Source organism: Panthera onca, chromosome C1, assembly GCF_046562875.1.
Source record: "Panthera onca isolate mPanOnc1 chromosome C1, mPanOnc1 haplotype 2, whole genome shotgun sequence".
Classification (NCBI taxonomy): domain Eukaryota; kingdom Metazoa; phylum Chordata; class Mammalia; order Carnivora; family Felidae; genus Panthera; species Panthera onca.
Genome location: NC_138346.1, coordinates 51,105,089 through 51,127,478, shown reverse-complemented (window position 1 = coordinate 51,127,478; position 22,390 = coordinate 51,105,089). Strand labels below are relative to the sequence as shown.

The 22,390-nt window shown below is 34.4% G+C and overlaps 2 protein-coding genes across 5 annotated transcripts in view; one reads left to right on the top strand and one right to left on the bottom strand.

Annotated features, from left to right (window-relative positions):
* Positions 1 to 22,390, bottom strand: part of NCKAP1 (NCK associated protein 1) — a 108,779-nt gene that overhangs the window by 58,234 nt on the left and 28,155 nt on the right. For 2 of the 4 annotated variants that reach the window (XM_078451119.1, XM_078451122.1), the window contains 7 exons: positions 11,984 to 12,076; positions 11,734 to 11,790; positions 10,608 to 10,750; positions 10,434 to 10,524; positions 7,858 to 7,995; positions 6,679 to 6,727; positions 2,477 to 2,633 (listed from right to left, as the gene is read on the bottom strand). In XM_078451119.1, the coding sequence (XP_078307245.1) occupies positions 2,477 to 2,633; positions 6,679 to 6,727; positions 7,858 to 7,995; positions 10,434 to 10,524; positions 10,608 to 10,750; positions 11,734 to 11,790; positions 11,984 to 12,076 (728 nt within the window). The remainder of the gene's footprint in view (positions 1 to 2,476; positions 2,634 to 6,678; positions 6,728 to 7,857; positions 7,996 to 10,433; positions 10,525 to 10,607; positions 10,751 to 11,733; positions 11,791 to 11,983; positions 12,077 to 22,390) is intronic. The other 2 variants (XM_078451120.1, XM_078451123.2) reach the window with 1 other exon arrangement.
* Positions 18,418 to 18,629, top strand: LOC132671379 (large ribosomal subunit protein eL39-like). Its single transcript, XM_060622117.2, has one exon. The coding sequence runs from the start codon at positions 18,448 to 18,450 to the stop codon at positions 18,601 to 18,603; it is 156 nt and encodes a 51-aa protein (XP_060478100.1). The 5' UTR covers positions 18,418 to 18,447; the 3' UTR covers positions 18,604 to 18,629.

Sequence of the window (22,390 nt, the reverse complement as noted above, 5' to 3'; positions counted from 1 at the left end):
CATCCAACTTCAGCTCAGGTCATAATCTCATGGTTCATGAGTTTGATTCCTGTCAGGCCCTTTGATGTCAGTATGGAGCCTGCTCTGAAGCCTCTGTCTCCCTCTCTCTGCCCCTTTCTCTCTCTCTCACACAAAATAAATAAACATTAAAAAAATTTCAAAAAAAACCCCAAAAATAGGAACCAACATAAAAAAATTTAAAGGTAACATGTGAAAAAAAGAGCTAATAAATGTTATTTTCATTAATACTACATGCAAAAACTCAAAATTCCTAAAATGTTAAAGAAAAATTATCTTCTTGACAACCTGGCTAAGACCACTTAAACCAAGAAGTCCCAGCTTCTAAATTAAGTACTCTAAGATTTATGTGATCTTTGAGCAAATGTCTAAAATATACTAAATCTGTAATCATTCTCTTTCATAATTAATAAGCTTTTATACTTACAATCTAACCTGTAAATACTGTAAATCATATTTTCAAGTGATCACTCATGACTTAATAAATTAAAACTTTACAACTTTAATCATGAAGATTCTTAAATGGTAAATTCATTGTTAGAAAAGTATTAACATAAAGAAAAAAAGCGTAACAAAAAGACAATTGGTGGGGTGCCTGGGTGGCTCAGTCAGTTAAGCATCTGACTTCAGCTCAGGGCATGATCTTGCAGTTCGTGGGTTCAAGCCCACGTCAGGCTCTTTGCTGACAGCTCAGAGCCTGAAGCCTGCTTCAGATTCAGCATCTCCCTCACTCTCTGCCCCTACCCCACCAACAATCTGTCTCTCTCTCAAAAATAAATATACATTAAAAAAAAATTTTTTTAAAGATAACTGGTCTCATGGTGTCATTCAACTTATGTGTACCATATATAACATAAGCTCGCTCAATATATAGACTACCTGGTTCTAAATGCTTACATATATTTAAATATGATTCCACAGAGAAGCTATCAATATGCTAAGACATAATACAAGTTTCTTAATTTTCAATCTGAACCAATTAGAAAATGAAAATAAATTAGGAAGTATCCCATCTGGCATAGGATATTTCCAAGTACTCCAGCATCTAAAATAAAAGCCAAGTAAGAGCTGGAAAGTACATAGGGCACTAGTTCTCATATTATGCCTGAAAATCTACCAACATGAGAATGTCAGAACCATCCATGGTGACAGAAACCACAACAGTGGTCACCAGAGAAGGGAAGTGAAAGGTGGGAGACCAGGGGTGGCAGTACTGACTAAAAAAGAGACACAAGACAATTTTCTGGGGATAATGGAAATGTTCTATATCTTGATCTAGGTGGTCACCTAGAGTATTCATATATAAAGTTATTGAGACATACATGTAAAATTTATGTATTCTTCTGTCTGTAAATTCTACTTCAAAAATTACTAGGGAGAAAAAGAGCTGATTCTTTTAACTCTCCAAGATACAGATATAGGAAATACAAATTAGGGATCATGCCCAGTAATCTGGATTAATACGCATCCCAGAGTAATTTTTATGCACACTAAAATTTGAGGCTTAGTTGGTATATTTACTTTTTAATAACTAACAGATGCTTTATCTCAATTTCTTCAAGACATTGTTTTTTTTGTTTGTTTGTTTTTTAAGTAGGTTTCATGCCCAGTATGGAGTCCAGCATGGGACTTGAACTCACAACCCTGAGATCAAGACCTGAGCTGAGATCAATAGTTGGGACACTTAACCGACTGAGCCACCCAGGCACCCTGCATGAAGACATTTCTAAATTGGATATGAATCAAATGTTGGTAAACTTCATTTGTATCTGAAACTAACAAGCTGAACATAACTATTTGACACTTTCAGGTATTTTAGAATATTTTAGGTGCTCCTAATTTCAAAAGATTTCAAAACTACTACCAAGTCTGAGGCCAACCTGTTTACTGTATACTGCCTACAGAACCTCATATAGAAAGAAATGCAGGCATTAAAAATTTCAAGGAAACAAATTTGTAAGAACTATTTGCTTTCCAGGGAATGAATATAAATGAGTCACTTGGAACACCTTATTAAAAGGAAACATGATTTCTTATGTGCAGCAGTCTGACTTGTATAATTGTTATAATTTAATGAAGTTCTTCTGACTGACCCACATACTTCTCAATAGTACTTCTACAAATTTCAAAACTCTAAAATGTATATGGTGCTTTTAGCAATATTTATGTCTAAACCCATATCATAATTTGCAAAAGAGAGCACATCTTCTTTATCATAGAATACAAGTTTTAAAAGGGGAGAAACACTAGATACTTCAGTCTGTGAAGTTACCTATAAAATATATGAAAATACCGTATCAGGGTGACTGTTAAGAAAAAAACTTACTGTGACCAGTAAGAGGGTACAGGTGACATCTTCTTGCATACATGACCCTTCTCTATCCCCAAACTTCAACAAAAATCATTCACTCACTACTCTTCTCCAAAAAAAAAGACAAGATAAATGAAAATGCCATACCCTCGTATGTTTACAAATAAGTCTTCTGCAGCTTTGTGAATGTGGAAAACTTCATCCCGAAAGAGAGAGAGGCAAGAGCTACTTTGAAGAGCTAGCTTCCAAAGGTTCAGTGCTGTCGCATCAGTATTTAGAATCCCATGGCACAAAATGAAGCCAACTTAAAAAAAAAAAAAGTAAATACGAATATAAAAGTATTCCAAAATTAAATTCTTTCCATTACAAAGTAGCTTTCAAAAATTTCAGAAACATAAAATTGAGGCTTTTTATTGAGGCTTTTTAAGTGACAGGTAATAATTCATACACACAAGATGGCAACAATTGTCAATAATTTTCTGTATTCTGCAAAATCAGTCCTTTGAACCCACACTGATGAGAAAAAATGTTGCTTCTGGCCTGTGAAAGAAGTCATTTTAATAAATGAGTAAAACACATTTTCAAAATCTTTATAAAATATTTTAACCTAGATATTAGAAGTTAAACTAATCAACACACAATACAGTAATCATAACTGTTACAGTAACTGAAAAATAAGGCTAATCTATTTTAAATCACCAGAAGAAATGCATCTCACATTTTCATAGCAATATATAAATTACTAAATAAGCTTTCACTTATATTATCTCACATGATTCTCTGGAGTAGATAAAATAGATGGTATCCTTCTCTTTTATAGTTGAAGAAATGAAGGTTCAATGACTTGCCTGAAGTTATACTATTAACTATTAGAGTTATATTTAGCCTCAAGTATTTACCCTTAAAGTCTAAGATTCTTTCAATATATTATGCTGCTTTCTTACATGAATTCATATATCTCTTTCATCTTTTGTTATCTACTTTGGAAATCCTATACAAATTTAAAATCCTATGTATGTTTGTTGATGCCCTCTAGCCCTCTCCACTACGCCACAAAACCTCATCTGTCAGTCATTCAGCATTTACTCGGTACCTGCTATACACAAGTTACTGGGTCAGTTACTAACCAATCCTATTTCTGTGAGATTTCCCTAGGATTCTCAGTGGTCACTCCCCCCTTTAAACTCCTGAATCGTTAACATATAACTTGTCATTCATCTTTTTATTCTTAGCTCAACCTTCCTTTAACAGGACACTATGCAAGCAAGTTAACTTTTTAAGGTAAGTAGGCATATACTGTGGAATCATATATAGAAGCATATTAAACTTCTTTAAATACCCTGAAACATAAAAAAGTTTTTCATGCAACAGGACCCTTAAACACAGCCAATTACATGGTCTGGTACACAACCAAAGAAACAGAATATACGCATGGAAACTTAAGTCCTCATGAGAAACTGTTTGTAAAAGATTCTTGTCCTATATAATGTTTTTTTACTCTAAACCTCTGAGTAAAAAGTGATTTCGCTTAGTGTTTTATACCTCGTTGAATACTTAGAGTCACAAAATTGCTGCAGATAATAAAAGGTTTCTCTAAAGATGTTAGCAGTTATTATGGGTTATTATATATTATATATATATATATATATATAATATATAATATATATAATATATATATATTATATATATATATATTTTTTAAGATACGGATTACCTTATGAATTAAAATATCTTCCTTTGTTTATGACAGAATCAAAAAGGGCAAATTAATTTAAAATAGACTGCCCAAGATTAGGATGATTTATTAATTAAATCACATATTAATTTCCTTTACCCACCAAGGTTCCAATACAAGGACAGAAAAAAAAATTTAGTTATTTAAGCCACAAAAATGTTAGAAAACAAGAAAGAAGACCAATACTAAGAATGAAATCTTGCCATCTGCAACTATGTGGATGGAACTAGAGTGTATTATGCTAAGGGAAATTAGAGACAGACAAATATCATGTGACTTTACTCATGTGGAATTTAAGATACAAAACATGAACATAAGGGAAGAGAAGCAAAAATAATACAAAAACATGGAGGGGGATAAAACATAAGAGACTCTTAAATACAGAAAAGAAACTGAGGGTTGCTGGAGGGGTTCTGGGTGGGGAGATGGGCTAGATGGGCTAAATGGTCAAGAGGCATTAAGGAGGACACTTGTTGGGATGAACACTGGGTGTTATATGTAGGGGATGAATCATGGGACTCTACTCCTGAAACCATTATTGCACTATATGCTAACTAATGTGGATGTAAGTAAGTAAGTAAGTAAGTAAATAAATAATAAATAATAAATAAATAAATAAGTAAGTAAGTAAGTAAGTAAGTAAATAAATAAATAAATAAATAAATACCAATACTAGACAAGAAAGTTAGGAAAAATCTTTTAAGATCGAAAGTGGACAGAACTCGACTATCAATTTAAAGAGAGTCAGGAATTAGTAATCCAAAACTCCAGAGATGAAAAGAGATCTTTCCCAAGGAGTCCTCTGAGTCCAACCAACAGAGCAAGAATAGACCCTGAAAAGAACATCAGGATAAGTTATTTTATAATTGCATTCCAAATAGCTGGGTCTTCAACATTCCAGACTCTCAGTAACTCTCGGCCCCAGGCTATAATCTAGACCAATGATTCTCCAACTTTAGCTTGCATCAGAGCTACTAGGAAGACTTATTAAATCAGATTGCTAGGATCCATTCACTGTTTCCAATTGAGTAGGTCTAGGGTGAAGATCAAGATTCTACATATCTAATAAGTTCCTAGGTGATGCTGCTGATCCAGGGACCACACTTGAAACTAATCTAGAGCAAAGCACTAAAGAAAGTAGACCACAGTCTACAGAAAAGTCCTACTATGAGTCTTAGGGTCAAAATGACAAGTGCAGAGTTTAAGGTAATTCTTAACTTCTATATTAACTCTACTCATGGCTCAAACACATGAAGGCAGCAAACTTCAGAGTAAACCTTCCTTACTTGGGCAACTATGATTATCCCAAATCTGCCTCTATGTCCCTACATTCCTTCTTAGGGTAGCCTGCCTTCTGACCCACCTCCCTCTCATCATACATGGCCCTGTAATCAGCATTCCTAAAGACTAGGGGAACTAGTGCTATTAACTCTAGGTCATCATGCTACCTAACTCTACTAATCACCTCTGTTCTACAGCCAAACTTCCATAAACATGAACAACCAAGGATCACGATACATTTAAGCAAAATTAATACTTTGAAAACTGTGTTTTGATCAAGTAAGAGACTAAAGGATGAAAATCTTAACTATTGTTACAGAAGAAAATAGAGTATCACAAAAATGATCAATGTAAAATATATAATTAATAAAAATGGCTAGGGACAGGGAGTTATGTGCTAAATTCCTCCTCTTTCATACTAATAACAGTGCTATTCAAAGTGCCAGGGCATAATGAGATTGAGTAAAGAAACTAACAGTATTTAGAAACTCTCATAAAAATCTGACATTGATTTGTGAGTAGAAACCTAAAAACAATGTTAGATTAAACTGAATTTAATAATTAAAAATGTGGGCTTTTGCATCTTTATTAATTTCTGGTAATTCTAATAATTCAATTTTTTTGAATTTTATAGAAGTATCAATGCAAAAAAAAATTTTTTAAAAACTGGTCCTTCACTATAGTTTGAGATATACTATAATAAAAAAAAAAATCAATAAATAAATCTTAAAGGTTAATAAACCAAGAAACAAGACCTATAAGAACTAAGAAACAAAAACTGCTCAAAATTATTCCCACATGCTACTGGACCTGGGGGCGGTAGAAGCAATTACAGTAACTCTCATTCTATATTGTATCTATATGTTACTGTGTCTATTTCCCCTATGGTTTGTGAACGTCCCAGGGGCACAACTAGTAATTTCATCTTCCAATGCATTTAACTGCCAACGATGAGTCATTATTATATGTACAGAAGTAAACTAAAACCAAAAACCTTAGCTAAATAAACATGACATTTTAAAAAATCATTAAAAACAAAATAAAAATGTAGTTTTGACAGTCATACTGAGAGGCAATATAATGTACCATGAGCCTTGGCATTAGCCTAGGTTCTCATTTTGTCTTTGTCACTTATTAGCTACGTAGACTAAGCTTTAGATTCCTCGACTATAAAACAGACTATCTTGACAGGGTCAGTATGAGAACTGAATGAGGTAATACACAGAAATGGCTTAGGACAGTGCTTGGCACAGAAGTAATCCATATTACCTGTTATTTTTCTCTAAAACTTAAAACCTGAGAGATAGTTACGAAACTAATTGATTTTACTTACAGATAATCCATTTTTCCATTGCATCCAAAGAGAGATATTCACAAGGCATCTTAAAAAGAGAAAATATATACCTGTGATTAGAAGAAATTCTAAAAAAACAAATCCTATGCTAAGTCACTCTCTTTCTCTTCCTCCTAAAAACTCTTACTGCTCAATTCTTGGCTCAAATACCACCATGACGTATTTAAAAAGCTGGATAAAAGTTTTATAACTTATTATTTAAACTTGCAGTCCATAAAGGACAGTAAGAGCTGTGCCCCTTTCACATTTACATTCCCTGAAACCTCCCTTAAAATAATACTGTTGCTAAATTGTCTTCAATCTGATAAAGGACAACTTCAAATTTCCCAAGTCTATTTCAGAGCTTGTAGTATTCCAAGAGATAATATTTAATCAATTTAAAAAAGATTTAGGTACATGGGTACTTACTATCTCACCCCAATCAGTAATTTTGTGTATTCTCCATCTGCATAACATCTATTTTTATACATACAGAGAACAGATTGAAAATACAGTTGACCCTTGAACAACAGGAGGATTAGGAATGCCAACACCCTGCTCCCCATGCAGCTGAAAATTTGCCTAACACTCCTGACTTCCAAAAATTTAAATACTAATAGCTTACTGTTGACCAGAAGCCTTACCAATGACAAAGTCAATTAATATATATTTTGTAAGTTACACATATTATATAATGTATTCTTACAATAAAGTAAGCTAGAGAAAATATTAAGAAAATCTTAAGAGAAAATACATTTACAGTACAATACTGTATTTATCAAAAAATACACGTGTAAGTGAACTCACACAGTTCAAACCAATGTTGTTTAAGGGTCAACTATATAAAACAATATAATGATTTTGGTGAGGATTTAAGGTGATTTGTATTTCCTTCTTTACAATTTTCTGCATTTTCCAAATTTTCTACTATAACAGAACAAAACAGACATTTAAATATTAAAAGAAAATACTTACATTATTAATTGTATTAACTGAGCATCAGATTTTAGAAATAAAAAAACTCAATAGTACAACTTAATTACTGGACATTTTACAATAAACTTCACTGACAGGCTAACATCAATCAGAAGAAAAATCACAACAGTACTGCATTAGCTGATATTTTTTTAAAAATCAACTTTACTATTTTTATTCAAAAAGGGAAAAACAGAACCATACGGTGTCAGACTGTGCAGGATTAAGCATTGTACTGGGTGCACTGATGAGACTCAATAGTTGGGCATTTCTCCACTGGTCAGCTGAAAGATTCCTTCGAGGATACACCATCTGAAGAGAAATTAGTGCATCTGAAAGAGACTAATTAAAATAGGAAAAAAGGAAGTTGAGGAACAAAGACTTTTTATTTTTCCATTTAAATTTCAGCTACAAGTGCCGTGTGTTTCTAACCGTACCATCCTAAAACAACAAAGCCTAATTACAACTATGCTCCATATAGTATCTAAGGTGAGTCTGGCTACCACCTCTAGAATTTTTTTTAATTTCATAAAAACTACATAGATTCTGTATTCCTGGGCAAGAGCTCAGCTCAGGAAATCATGTTAGTTCCTTAAAAGTTACAATGTTTGGCAATCTTGGGATCTTTATTTCAAAAGGGGTAGTAGGCACATTCTTTTGTGCATCATTTTCTATTCTAATAGTTCTTTGAAAAAACACATTAGGGTTATAGGACTGTTAACAGAGCTCAACAAATTTCATATTTCTCCGAAGATTTCTTTACAAAAAAAAAAATGTGCTCTATCTTAATAAATTACTTAACTTCTATTTGTCATTTGGTCTGTTAATTATAGCTTTATCATCAAGATATTTAATGTTTCTTCTCATCTGCTTCTTACTTGCTTTTAACTGTCCTTTGCTATTCATCTTTGCTTCCTAGAATCTCTGTATAAGAGTGAACATCTGAGTGCACATGAATTACCATGGAATTTGTTCAAAAATCAGAATCCAGAGTTCTACCTGAAACTTAGTAAACCAGACCCTCTGGGAGTAGACCCCAGGAATCTGTATTTTTATTATACTCTACCAAGTGATTATGAATGTTTTTAAAATTAATTTTAACAAATCCTAGCAAATACACGATAGACTTTGTATCTAAACCTGAGATATCATGGAACATCAGAAAAATTGTGATTAGGAAATAAAGGGTCTAATCCAAATGGATAATTCTCCTGAAGCAATTATTAATAGTCTAGTATATGCAAATGACTATGGAGAACTTAAAAAGACATGCAAGAGTCTTAAGGAAATTTTCATCACTTAAGTGGGAAAAGAACCAAATCTGAATTGGGTAAATAAAAACTTGGCCGTACGTGATTGGCAAAAAGTCAGAAATGAATGTATAGAGAAAACAGAGAGGAGTAGGGAAGACAGTTCCAGGTGAGGAAAAAGCAATACCCAAATCAGAGACAAATGACTGTGGTATGCTCAGCACTCTGAGGAATCCTGACACCTCCATCTGCAATGCTGATTTTTACTTCAAAACTGATGCCATCCACTGGCCTCTTTCAAACTAATGATCCAACTAACTTCAAAACAATAACCTATATAAATTTGTGGGTATAATACAGCTAAACAAAGAAATTAAACTACAAACACATCTTCTGTAAACACATCTTCAGAATTTTTACTGGAGTAAAAAAATTGAAGGAAAATTCTTGGAGTTAACTGTGGGTCAAAAAAAAGCACAGATTTAGAGAAAATAGTGTATTATTAAAATGTTTAACTCTCATGACTCAAAGAGAATGAACCAAGATTCTAAAATCTTGGGATTTAGCTCTGGTTTTGCCCCAATTGCTGCTAAATGACTTATTGTGTCACTTCTCCAGTTCTCAATTTTTATCTGTAATAGGATGTATGAGATACCTCTAAATTTCCTTGATGTGCATATAAACTATGGTTCTTTGAATCAGCCCTACTGCAAACAAACCATAATGGCAAGACTCCCTTGAACCAAAATTGTTTCACTAAAACTACTTTTTTATATATTGTAAAAGACATTCAAAATTATTTTCACAAAGCTCTTATAGTTTTTCTTAAGATTTATTAATAACCTAGTTAAAATTTATCAAATACTATGTATCTAAATACTTTTTATGAAGTAATTCATTTAATCCTCATAACAACCATATGAGGGAGATATTATTTCTCTATTTTTACAGATAAGAAAATGGATACAGGGAAGATGGTTAAGGAATGTGCCCAACATTACACACTCAGTAATTGGCAGAGTTGGGATTAGAACCCAGGTAGTCTGGTATCAGAGCAGACATTCCCAAATACTAAACTTCACTACCTCTATACCCTATACTGAATCTAAAATCTATAATGGAGGTGACTGGGTGGCTCAGTTAAGCATCCGACTCCCGATTACAGCTCAGGTCATGATTTCACGATTTGTGAATCTGAGCCCCATGTCAGGCTCTGTGCTAACATCGCAGAGCCTGTTTGGGATTCTGTCCCCCTCTCTTTCTGCCCCTCCCCTGCCTGCTCTCTGTCTCTCAAAACAAATAAAAATAAACTTAAAAAAAAATAAAAATAAAAATTATACTGGATCAATATATTCCTGAGTTTCCATGTACTATTTGGAATCTAATGAGTTCTCTGGTTCACAATTAGATAATACCATACACAGCTATTATTCGCATCCCATTATGTTTTTCATAAAGAAGTTTATCTCACTATCCACCCTTATACTATTTCATATGCCTATTAAAAGCAATCTAAAAACCAGGTCCTACCTTGCTGTGGGGTACAAATTCTTCCATCATTTTTTTTAATGGGTTTTCATAATCCACAATCATCTGACCAAGGCGTGGGTATTCTCGGTCACTTAAAATAGACATATCAAATTTCAGTGAGTTGTTAGCCATCAAACTGAGAATGTCACAAAGCTCTGTATAATGCAGGTCTACCTGGCTCCATGGGTCATTTCATGAGCATAGTTGTATAATCCAATGATTGCCTTCCTTTCTTCAATTCGAGACAGTAGTATCATTAGTGTTGTATAGGTTATAATCAAATCTAAGTAGTTCTTTGTTAAATCAAAGTTTACAGTCTAGAAAACAAAAATCAAGTTTAACCTCTTATTTTGTAAACTTTAAGACACACACACGCACACACACAATCTTCATGGCAGCTACTAAAAGTCAATAATTTTCTTTAGTTATTTATTTTATCCCTACTTCTAAAATTCTAATTCCTTTCACCAAAAACATACCTAAAATTTAAGTTACAGGTAACAGTTTCATGTTGGTGACACAATTTTATGGATGACAAAAAGCTTGTTATTGCTTTAACTGGTAAATAATTTAAAAGGATAAATAAAACCAGAATAAGAAGAAATATGGAGCCAATCTCACTAAGCAAGAAAAAGGAGTACTAAATAAAAAAGTAATGGAAGTCATTTAGTAGTAAATTGTCAATGGAGGCGTTTTTCACTCTGACTTCCTGTATCTAGAAATTGTCGTACCTAAGATTCTATCAAGTATGCCTTTTACAGAGAAAAGTATTATTCACTTAACATTTTTAAATTGCAATTACTAAAATAAAATACTAAAATTAACAACTATTTTCCAATACACTCAAGATTTATACTCAGTGACAATGAAATAAGTAAAAATAGAAAATACATTATAACTCCTTACCTTTAAAAAGTGCTACAAAATACGTCAAATTAACAATGCTAAAACTCGACATACTAGTCATGTAAATTTTCTCTAAAGAAAAACATTTAGTCACCTTAGTTATATTAGAAACTAACAGAGGAGCACCTGGGTGGCTCCTTCAGTTCAACGTCCAACTTTGGCTCAGGTGACGACCTCACAGTTCTTGGGTTTCCAGCCCTGCATCGGGCTCCATGCTGACAGCTCAGAGCCTGGAGCCTGCTTCAGATTCTGTATCTCCCTCTCTCTCTGCCCCTCCCCTACTCATGCCCAGTCTCTCTGTGTCTCTCAAAAATGAATAAAAACGTTAAAAGAAAAAAAAAAGAAAAGAAACTACCAGGAGAGAATCAGGAGTTTTTCTGAAAATAATACTTACGATATCAAAGAAGACTTGGCAAACATCAATAGTGTTCAGCAATTCACAAACATGGTCCTGAAAATAAAAGCTTATGTTAATTTTCTACCTAGGTAAATAATACTAAATTTAGAAAACATACAAATAAAATATATTTTAAATTGTAGTTGCAAAAGAATTCTTATTATCTACAAGTGACAAAGCAATTTATACAATTAATAAACATCAATCTACTTCTGAAATATTAAACCTTATATATTAAAATACATACCTTAAATTCCATAACATCTACAAATGTAAAGTAGTATAATGCCAGATTTTTCAGAATCTCTGATTTTTCTTTCTGTAGCTGTGCAAGCTGTTGCTGTAAAAAAACAAAATTAGAATGCATTTTTCATTCAGAACAAAAATATTTAATTTTACTACAAACTATCTTCTTTTATGATTGCTATATGGAAGCACAAGCTCTTAGAACAGTATCTCTAGATGATTAAGGCTTTTTAAAAAAAACCAAAATACTTGACATAGCAACTGCTAATAGTGATCAGCAACTGACAGTGTGAGGCTATAAAACCAATCAAAGCAGATTAGTACCAAACTGCACTACTATTAAGGAAAACTGGAAAATGTTAGGGAAAGGTATCAAATGAACTCTTTAAAAAAAATTAAAAACAACTCATGAGAGCATGATCACATTACCAGAAGTGAGAGGAAAAAAAAGGATGATAAACACTGTGACTTACACTACAAAAAAACAATATGCTTTATAAATTTGGAACTTACCAAAAAGAACATCCAGGCAAAGCCACGTTAAGCATGCAAAATAAAATGTAGATACAAACATAAAATACAGTAACGGTTCCCTGACCAGATCCACAAAACACAATAATACATTAAACAAAAGCAAAAAACCACAACAACAAAAAAAGAAATGAGAAAGAAGCAAAACTAGAGTTAAGACACTGGTAAACATGAAAGAGGGAAACGTGAATATAAAAGATAAATATTATCCAATCAACTGCATTATTAAATTTAAAAAGCCCTAGGTTTTCTTTTCAAAACTATAAGTTCTGGAAGAATCCAGCCATATTTAACATCCTGTATCATAAGACTGACAGAATTCCAATAAACCTTCAAGAACCTTGATACTCTCAGTGTAGTCCACAGAAGAGCAACTCCACATCATTTAGGAGCTGATTAGAAAAGCAGAATCTCAGGCCCAAGGAAGATCTACTGAATGAGAATTTGCCTTTTAACAAAATACCCAGGTGATCTGAATGCACACTAAATGTCTGAGAATCACTTGTCTAGAATGTGAGAAAACTAGAATACGGAAAAGTGGTTTGAAGTAACAAAATTGCTGTCAAAGTCCACATAATTTTGAGGCCCTCATACAGTTCTTACTTATACAGGAGAGTTGGGGGAAGAGGTGCCCCTCTACATAATTGTACTGAACCATTATGATAAGCCAGAAAATTTACAGCAGTGAGTGCAACATCAAGGGAAAATTCAAAAAAAAATTATGACAAGACAGTTTAAAATAGCAAGTATAGCAGTCTAGTAGACCCATCTAATATAGGGTAAACTACCCTAAAGACTGCAGTCCCTGAAGACGTTTAAAGAATTATGTCTAGAAAATGTGTAAATGAAGTACCTCATTACTTCCTCATAATGCCAGACATATTAAAGTGTATACTTACAGTGATGTGTAACTGGTTTTAGCTTTATCTATGAGTAACTGACTTTATTTTCTTTTTTTTTTTTTTAATTTTTTTTCAACGTTTTTTATTTATTTTTGGGACAGAGAGAGACAGAGCATGAACGGGGGAGGGGCAGAGAGAGAGGGAGACACAGAATCGGAAACAGGCTCCAGGCTCCGAGCCATCAGCCCAGAGCTTGACGCGGGGCTCGAACTCACAGACCGCGAGATCGTGACCTGGCTGAAGTCGGACGCTTAACCGACTGCGCCACCCAGGCGCCCCAACTGACTTTATTTTCAACAATGTATCTGTTTCAAAACACTTCCATGTTTATATGCACATTTTTAATCATTACCACTCATCAAGCAGATACTTATACAAAAATGACTATTTTCTGGGGGTGTCAAGTGGACAAAATGGGTGAAGGGGAGTGGGAGACACAGGCTTCCAGTTATGGAATGAGTAAGTTAGGGGAATAAAAAGTATAGCATAGGGAATATTGTCAGTGGTGTTACAACAGCATTGTATGGTGACAGGTGGTAGCTACACTCGTGGTGAACGTAGTATTAACGTATAAACTTGTGGAATTACTGTTATACACCTGAAACTAATGTAACACTGTGTCAACTATACTTCAACTAAAACTAAATTAATACATTTTAAAAGATTCTATTTCCTCAGATTAGATTACCTTTACCTTTAAGTTCAACAATAAACATTTATGATTGATGACTTAGTCTTTTTTTTTTTTGCTTTTCAGTACTTTAAATTTGAGTTTTGAAATATAATAGGTAAAGTACACTCATAAGAAGCAACAGTATAACTCAGTTGCTACTGGGCTTAATTATTAATAGTACCTCCTTTCAATTTCAGCATCCTAGTTTGGACCAAAAAAAAAAAAGTCACCATCTCATTATGGCCTTAATGATCTTTTACACACATTTTATTTTACATATTAAGAACGTAATGCCCACAGAATGTAAAAGAACTGTCCTTTCTACCATTCTGTATGGTCACCACCTCCCTTTTTAGTAATAAAATCTCATTATGGTCTAAATTTCTCATTCAACTTTATTTCCCCCAAACCATATGTAACTAGCCTCTAGAGTGACTAAAAACATTCACTCCACTAACAAATGTCTGAATTCAAAACAGTCAAGTTTTCAAGGCCTTACACAATTTGGTTCTAAATAAAATTTACCTTCCCAATCTAAAATTTCCCCTACATTCATTCATACACAGTACCTAAAACAAACTATTCCCTATTTTCTATACACATCTCATATTTGTTTCCTCTACTGAGATGTCCAAATCCTACTATCCCCAAACTACTCAGTTTAAATGTTAACCTATCTTCAAAAACCATGCCTGATTAAACTTGTTCCCTGAATGCAAGTATTAGCTCTCTCTTCTAAATGTGTATAATTTCTAACAGTATCATTTTCTACCCTGTATCACAGCTTTCTCCAGCACTATAAGACAGTGTACCAAACTCATTTTTTTCAATCTCCACAGCCCATATCACATTGCTCTGAACATAAAAAAGTATCCAACATAAACATCTATCAGAGGAGAGATTATGACAAATTTAAAAGGTTTTTATGTCAATGACAGATGACAAATTTTGCTAGAAAGCCTACCTCTTATTGAACAACCAAGACTAACTGACTTAACCATTAGAGCCTAATACTCTCTCATCATTAGCCAAAATAATGTACATGAGAACATCTGACAGTTCCTGGCACCCAGAAGCTACTCATTCAATATTAGATAAATGGCAAAGGAGGCTAAACAAACCATTTCTTCAAAACAAAAGAAAAGCTATTTTAAATAATGTCAATACTACTCATAGTACTTCTAGTAAGAGCTGGTATTACATGAGCACACACTCCTTGCCAGGCATTGTTCCAAATACTCTACAAGTATCTCACTCAGTCGTCCCAATTATATTCCCTATTTAATGACAATAAATTCCATAAAGTTCTGTATGAAAGAGATCAATTATAACAACAAAGAACAAAAGTGTCTACAACTTTAAGACTTCAACCACAAAAAAAGAATGGTACCTTTTGGTTCTTAAAGTGAAAGAGAGTAGATACTACTCAATGTATTTAATTTTAGGTTCATCATCTCATTGTTTTATAGTAAACAAAAAGCAGGAAATAGCTAAACAACATAAATCAATAATAAATTGTTTGATGTAACAGAACAGAATTAGAAAAGTGTAATTCTGAGAACTGATTCTATTCATTAATACTTTAAAAGCATATTTTGGATACTTAGATTAACTATATACATTAGCAAAATATTTGTACAATGCTTTCACTAAATTTCAAACCATGGATCCTTATTCTTAACATTCAAAGTAAAAAATATGTAAAAACCGAAAACAAACAGGAAAAACATTAGCAACGCAGATCATAAGAACATCGTATCTTTGCACTGAAAAATGTTGGTTATCAATCTTTGTCAAATTAAGAAGCATTTTACAAACAAGATAAGTATCTAAGAAATTCACTGAAATGTAGTATTTACTAGTTTTTACTCTTTCAAAGAAAAATTACTGGCAAATTACAATAAAGAACCAATGCCTAAGATGGCAACTCACTGATTTTCAAAGAAATGTGGCTATAGTTCTTTATTCACCTATTTCAAGTATTATGTTCTTTCATTGTCAAAACTGCTTATGCATAATAAACTATTTTTCTTGATCTAAATTATGCTAGTATTTTGTTCCTTTTAAAAACCAAGTACAGTATGGAACCCAAATAGCCAAAGCAATCCTGAAAAAAAAAAAAACCAAAGCTGGAGGCATCACAAGTCTGGACTTCAAGCTGTATTACAAAGGTGTAATCATCAAGACAGTATGGTACTGGCACAAAAACAGAAACATAGATCAATGGAACAGAATAGAGAACCAAGAAATGGACACACAACTATATAGTTAACTAATCTTTGACAAAGCAGGAAAGAATATCCAATGGAAAAAAGACAAGTCTCTTCAGCAAATGGTGGTGGGAAAACTGGACAGCGACATGCAAAAGAATGAACCTGGACCACTTCCTTATACCATACAGAAATGTATACTCAAAATGGATGAAAGACCTAAATGTAAGACAGGAAACCATGAAAATCCTAGAGGAGAAAACAGGCAGCAATCTCTTTGACCTCAGCTGCAGCAACTTCTTACTCAACCTATCTCCAGAGGAAAGGGAAACAAAAGCAAACATGAACTATTGGGACCTCAAGATAAAAAGCTTCTGGGGGCGCCTGGGTGGCTCAGTCGGTTAAGCGGCCGACTTCGGCTCAGGTCATGATCTCCTAGTCCGTGGGTTCAAGCCCCGCGTCGGGCTCTGTGCCGACAGCTCAGAGCCTGGAACCTGCTTCGGATTCTGTGTCTCCCTCTCTCTCTGCCCCTCCCCTGCTTGTACTCTGTCTCTCTGTCAAAAATAAACATAAAAAAAAAAAAAAAAAAAAAAAGCTTCTGCACAGCAAAAGAAACAATCAACAAAACTAAAAGGCAACCAATGGAATGGGAGAAAATGTCAGATAAAGGGTTAGTATCCAAAATCTATAAAGAACTTATCAAACTCAACACCCAAAAAACAAATAATCCAGTGAAGACATGAGCGAAAGACATGAACAGGCACTTTTCCAAAGAAGACATTCAGATGGCTAACAGACATGTGAAAAGATGCACAACATCACTCATCATCAGGGAAATACAAATCAAAACTACAATGAGATACCACCTCACATCTGTCAGAATGGCTAAAACTGACAAAACAGGAAACAAGAGATATTCACAAGGATGAGGAGAAAGGGGACGCTTTTGCATTGCTGGTTGAAATGCAAACTGGGACAGCCACTCTGGAAACAGTATGGATGTTCCTCAAAAATTTAAAAACAGAATTACCGTACAACCCAGCAATTGCTCTACTAGGTATTTATCCAAAGGATACAAAAATGCTGATTCAAAGGGGCACATGCATCCCAATGTTTATAGCAGCACTATCAACAAAAGCCAAAGTATGAAAAGAGCCCAAATATCCATCGACTGATGAATGGATAAAGAAGATGTGTACACATAAACACACACACACACACACACACACACACACACACACACACACACAGGAATATTACTCAGTGATCAAAAAGAATGAAATCTTGCCATTTGCAACAGCGTGAATGGAACGAGAGTGTATTATGCTAAGTGAAATAAGTCAGTCCGAGAAAGACAAATATATTTCACTCAAATGTAGAATTTAAGAAATAAAACAGATGAACATAGGGGAAGGAAAGGAAAAATAAGATAAAAAGAGAGAGAAAGGCAAACCATAATAGACTCTTAAAAACAGAACAGGGCTGCTGGAGGGGTGTTGGGTGGGGGATGGGCTAAATGCATGATGGGCATTAAGGAGGGCACTTGTTGGGATGAGCACTGGGTGTTATATGTAAGTGATGAATCACTAAATTCTACTCCTGAAATCATTCTTACACTATATGTTAACTTGGATTTAAACCAAATTTAAAAAATAAAAATGCAAATTCAAAAACAAAACAGTAACAACCAAGTACAGAAGTTTGGTCTCAGAAAAAGCTTTGTTCAGTTTCTTAATATGATATTCTAAACCACACTTTTAAAAATATGAGTCCTGAGAAGGTATTTGGGTAAACCTCTAATGAAAGAAACTGTCAGCTACCACCCTTTGTCATTAACTCTCATCTAGACCACTACACTAGCCTCCAAACTGCTCTCCAAACTTCATCTTTGACTTCTTTAGCCTCACTCAGTAGCTGTCATACAGGTCTTTCTCCTCTGTTCATCAAATTCATCAAGCTTGGTCCCACCTCAGAGCCTCTGCACTTCCTTTCTCAAGTCTGGGATGTTTTTGCCACTTGTTTGCATAGCTCACTCCCTCACTTCTCTTCAGAGAAGCCACTGTTAAGCACTCTTATCTAAAATAGTCTCCTTTTGCTTTTTTTCCCTCTTCTACGCCATCCTTGTGTGTGCTGCTGGCCACTTCTCGCCATGTCTTCTCACAAGACTTTCAGGATCAAGCGATTCCTTGCCAAGAAACAAAAGCAGAATCGTCCCATTCCCCCGTGGGTTTGGATGAAAACTGGTAATAAAATCAGATACAACTCCAAGAGGCAGAATTGGAGAAGAATGAAGCTGGGCCTGTAAGGGATCGAACAGGAGATGGCACACGTTTATGCTGCCTGAAAGTCAGGTGTTTCTATTCCATCCCTCCCTACTGCCTGACCAGTAGATCTGTTTTATCAGGAAATTGACTTTTCTCTGTTACGATGCTTCTGCACCTGTAGGTTGGTTCAGTAATAAACATGTGAGACCTTTTGGTTCAAAAAAAAAGTCTCCTTTTGGGGCTCATGAGTGGCTCAGTTGGTTAAGCATCTGACTCTCGATCTTGACTCAGGTCATGATCTCGCAGTTCATGAGCGGAGTCCCACATTGGGCTCTGCACTGACAGTGTGGAGCCTGCTTGGAATTCTCTGTCTCTGTCTCTCTCTCTCTCTCTCTCTCTGTCCCTACCCCACTCGTGTTCTCTCTCTAAATAAGCTTAAAAATTTTTTTTAAATAATAAACGTAAAAATAAAATAAAATAGTCTCCTTTCCTCCTTGCTCTTTAACTGCTTATCCTGCTTTTTATTTCTTCCTACCACTTTTCACCAAATCAAAGTATGTGTTTATTTCCATTAATTGTTTGTTATCTAAAAACCCAACTTGAATTCAAATCCACGAGAGCAAGAAGGTTTGTAACACTCTCTGCTATATCTCCAACATCAAGAATACCAGCACATAGTAGGATGTACAATTAATCTATCAATTAATTTCCAATCATCAAGATTCTCAATGTAAAAATCATAAAGTCAATTTTTAAATTGCATTGCTGATTATAAATGAATGCAATATCAGGTACCAACTCATGTCTCAAATGAGTTTATGTATCCTAACACAGACTGGTGATTTAATCCCTGGAATAAATCCCCAAAGTTGGGCAAAATATTTCATTATGTCCTTCCAGGATAGAAAAGCATAAAACAAGGAAACAAGAAGCGTCTAAAAAGAATGGCATATTCGATCCAATATAAGCAAATCTAAGATTACCTGAAAATCCAAATCAGCACAAAGAGTACTCATTTTACTTTTTTAAAGATTTTATTTTTAAGTAACCTCTACACCCAGCATGGGACTCAAACCTACAATGCCAAGATCAAGAGTTGCAGGTTCCACCAACTGAGCCGGCCAGGTGCCCCAAGAGTACTCATTTTAAAAAAAAGGTTCATAACATTTCGTAGGATTCTCCTTCTATCATATACAAAATGATTCCATTGGTAGTCAGTATTTCATAAATGCATTTTTCTGAGCAAAGGGTAGTAAATAAATTTCAGGGAAGTATCCTTAACACCTGCCTAGTAATTAAGCATGACTGAGTATTTAAAATTTGTTACTGAATCTAATCCTCATAAATACTCTTCAAGGTACATGTTTTTTACAGCAATAAAATATACATAACACAGAATCTACTTTAACAATTTCAGCCATTTTGAAATGTGTAGTTCACACTTAAAAATATACTAACATTGTTGTACAACTATCACTCCCATCTGTGTCCAGAACATCTTATTTTTTTAAGCAGGCTTCACGCTCAGCAGAGAGCCCAGTGTGGGGCCTGAACTCACCACCCTGAGATCAAGACCTGAGCTGAGGTCAAGTCCAATGCTTAACCAACTGAGCCACCGAGGCGCCCCCCCCCCCCCCCCCAGAACTTTTATCTTCCCATTCCAGGTATATTTTTATCCTCACTTTCCAGATACAGAAACAGACCATAAAGAGGGCAAAATGCCAATGAAGTCAATGAGACATCAAAGTTTAAAACACCTCTTCGATATACTTCAACATTCAAGTGTCCATACAATGATACAAAAGTAGTATAGGAACAAGCCAAGCTATAACTATTTTCTTTTCAGAAAATACTTGTATTTATTTGTAGCCTCATCAGACTATAGCTTCCAAGAACTCCTCTAATTCAACCTCCTCATTTTATATATTAAATTTTTTCAAATTTGTATTGTTAGTCATCTGTTTAAATTAATTCCAAAGAACAGAGTTTTATATTTTAAAGAACAGAAAGGCAAAGAAATTAAAGGTTTATGCATACCACTTTTGTAATAGGACTTTATTGCTCCTCCCATCAATAGTATTCTCTTTTCCCACCCTTACAATCTCAGCTGGCCTTGTGACTTGCTTTGACCAACAGAAAGCAGAAGCAATGACACTCTTAATGTGAGGCCTTGCAGCTTCTGATTTTGCTCTTTTTGGAACACTGCCCTTGAGTGCCATGTGTGAGAGGCCTCAGATATATCATGAGGAATGAAAAGTCTCAGTATCTTGCTATCTCAGTTAGGCCCACCCCCCAGCCAACCCACCAGCTACATGTAGTTGTGACATAAGGCTGGTGAGACAAACACAAGAACTGCCCAGTGAACCCACAGAATAAGAAATAAGTTGTTGTTTTAAGCTAATATTTGGGGTCATCTGTTATATAGTACTAAGTAACTGAAACAAAGACTAATAAGTAACACAAATTAAAACAATCTCTATTTCACCACCTGTGCACCTTAAGTTGCACCTGAAAAGACCCTGAAAGTTTAAGATTTCTGGTTACAGGACGGTCAAATTAATACAAACTCGTGAAACTACTGTAATTTTATCATTAGTACTAGAAAAATCACTAATTATAGGTCCTAGAGTAAAGAGAGTTTGGTGTAACATATTTATATAAAAGGTAGTATACTGTGTTAATGATAATGTAATTTTTGTATAATGGCACCATTTTCCAATACAAATGAAGCTAGTTCCTCACATTCATTTTTAATAATTTTTATTTTTCTAATATGTGATTACCTTGCTTTCATAACCTGGGCACTGAAAAAAATCAAGCTTTTCTTACAGATTAGATGTCAACATTATAATCAATAATTATGCCGAACTATTTATGTCAAGATGGCCCCAGGTGCTACTGACATATCAAGGTAATAAGTCAACATTAAACTGTCCTTGATGGTTATACTTTTTTACTTTTTAAAGTTTTTATTTCTCTGGATGCCTGGGTGGCTCAGTCAGTTAATCACCCAACTTCAGCTAAGGTCATGATCTCACAGTTTCTGAATACATTTCATTTTTTCTGAAATACTTCCAGGACCACCTGGGTGGCTCAGCATCTGACTTTGGCTAAGGCCATGATCTTGTGGTTAGTGATTTCAAGCCACACATGGGGATCCATGTTGACAACATGGAGCCTGCTTGGGATTCTTTCTCTCCCCGTCTCTCTACCCCTTTCTCACTCAAGCTCACGCAAGCGTGCTCTCAAAATAAATAAGTAAACTTAAAAAAAATAAAAAATAAAATACCACTTCTGGCTGTTGAAAATTGTTTTTCATAGCTTTATTAAGATACAGTTTATGGGGTGCCTGGGTGGCATGCTCTCTCTCTCTCTCAAAAATACACAAACATTTAAAAAATAAAAATATAAATCACTTAAAAAAGGTAGCTTACATAACATAAAATTCATCCATGATAAATGAACAATTAAATAATTTGCGTAAATTTAGAGTTGTGCAACCACCAACCCTATCGTTTTAGAACATTTCCATTATCCCAAGAAGTTCCCTTGTGCCTATTTACAGCTAACCTCACTCTTACCCCCATTACCCCCAGAACCAGGCAACTACTGATCTACTTTCTGTCTCAACACATTTGCTTTTTCTAGACATTTCCTATAAAACAGAACCACACAATATGTAGCTTTTTGCATCTGACTTCTTTCACTTAGCCCAATGTTTTGGAGTTCATCAATACTACAACATCTATCAGTAGTGTGTTCCTTTTAATTGCTGAATAGTATCCCATTAAATGGATATACCACATTTTACTTACTTATTCATAAATA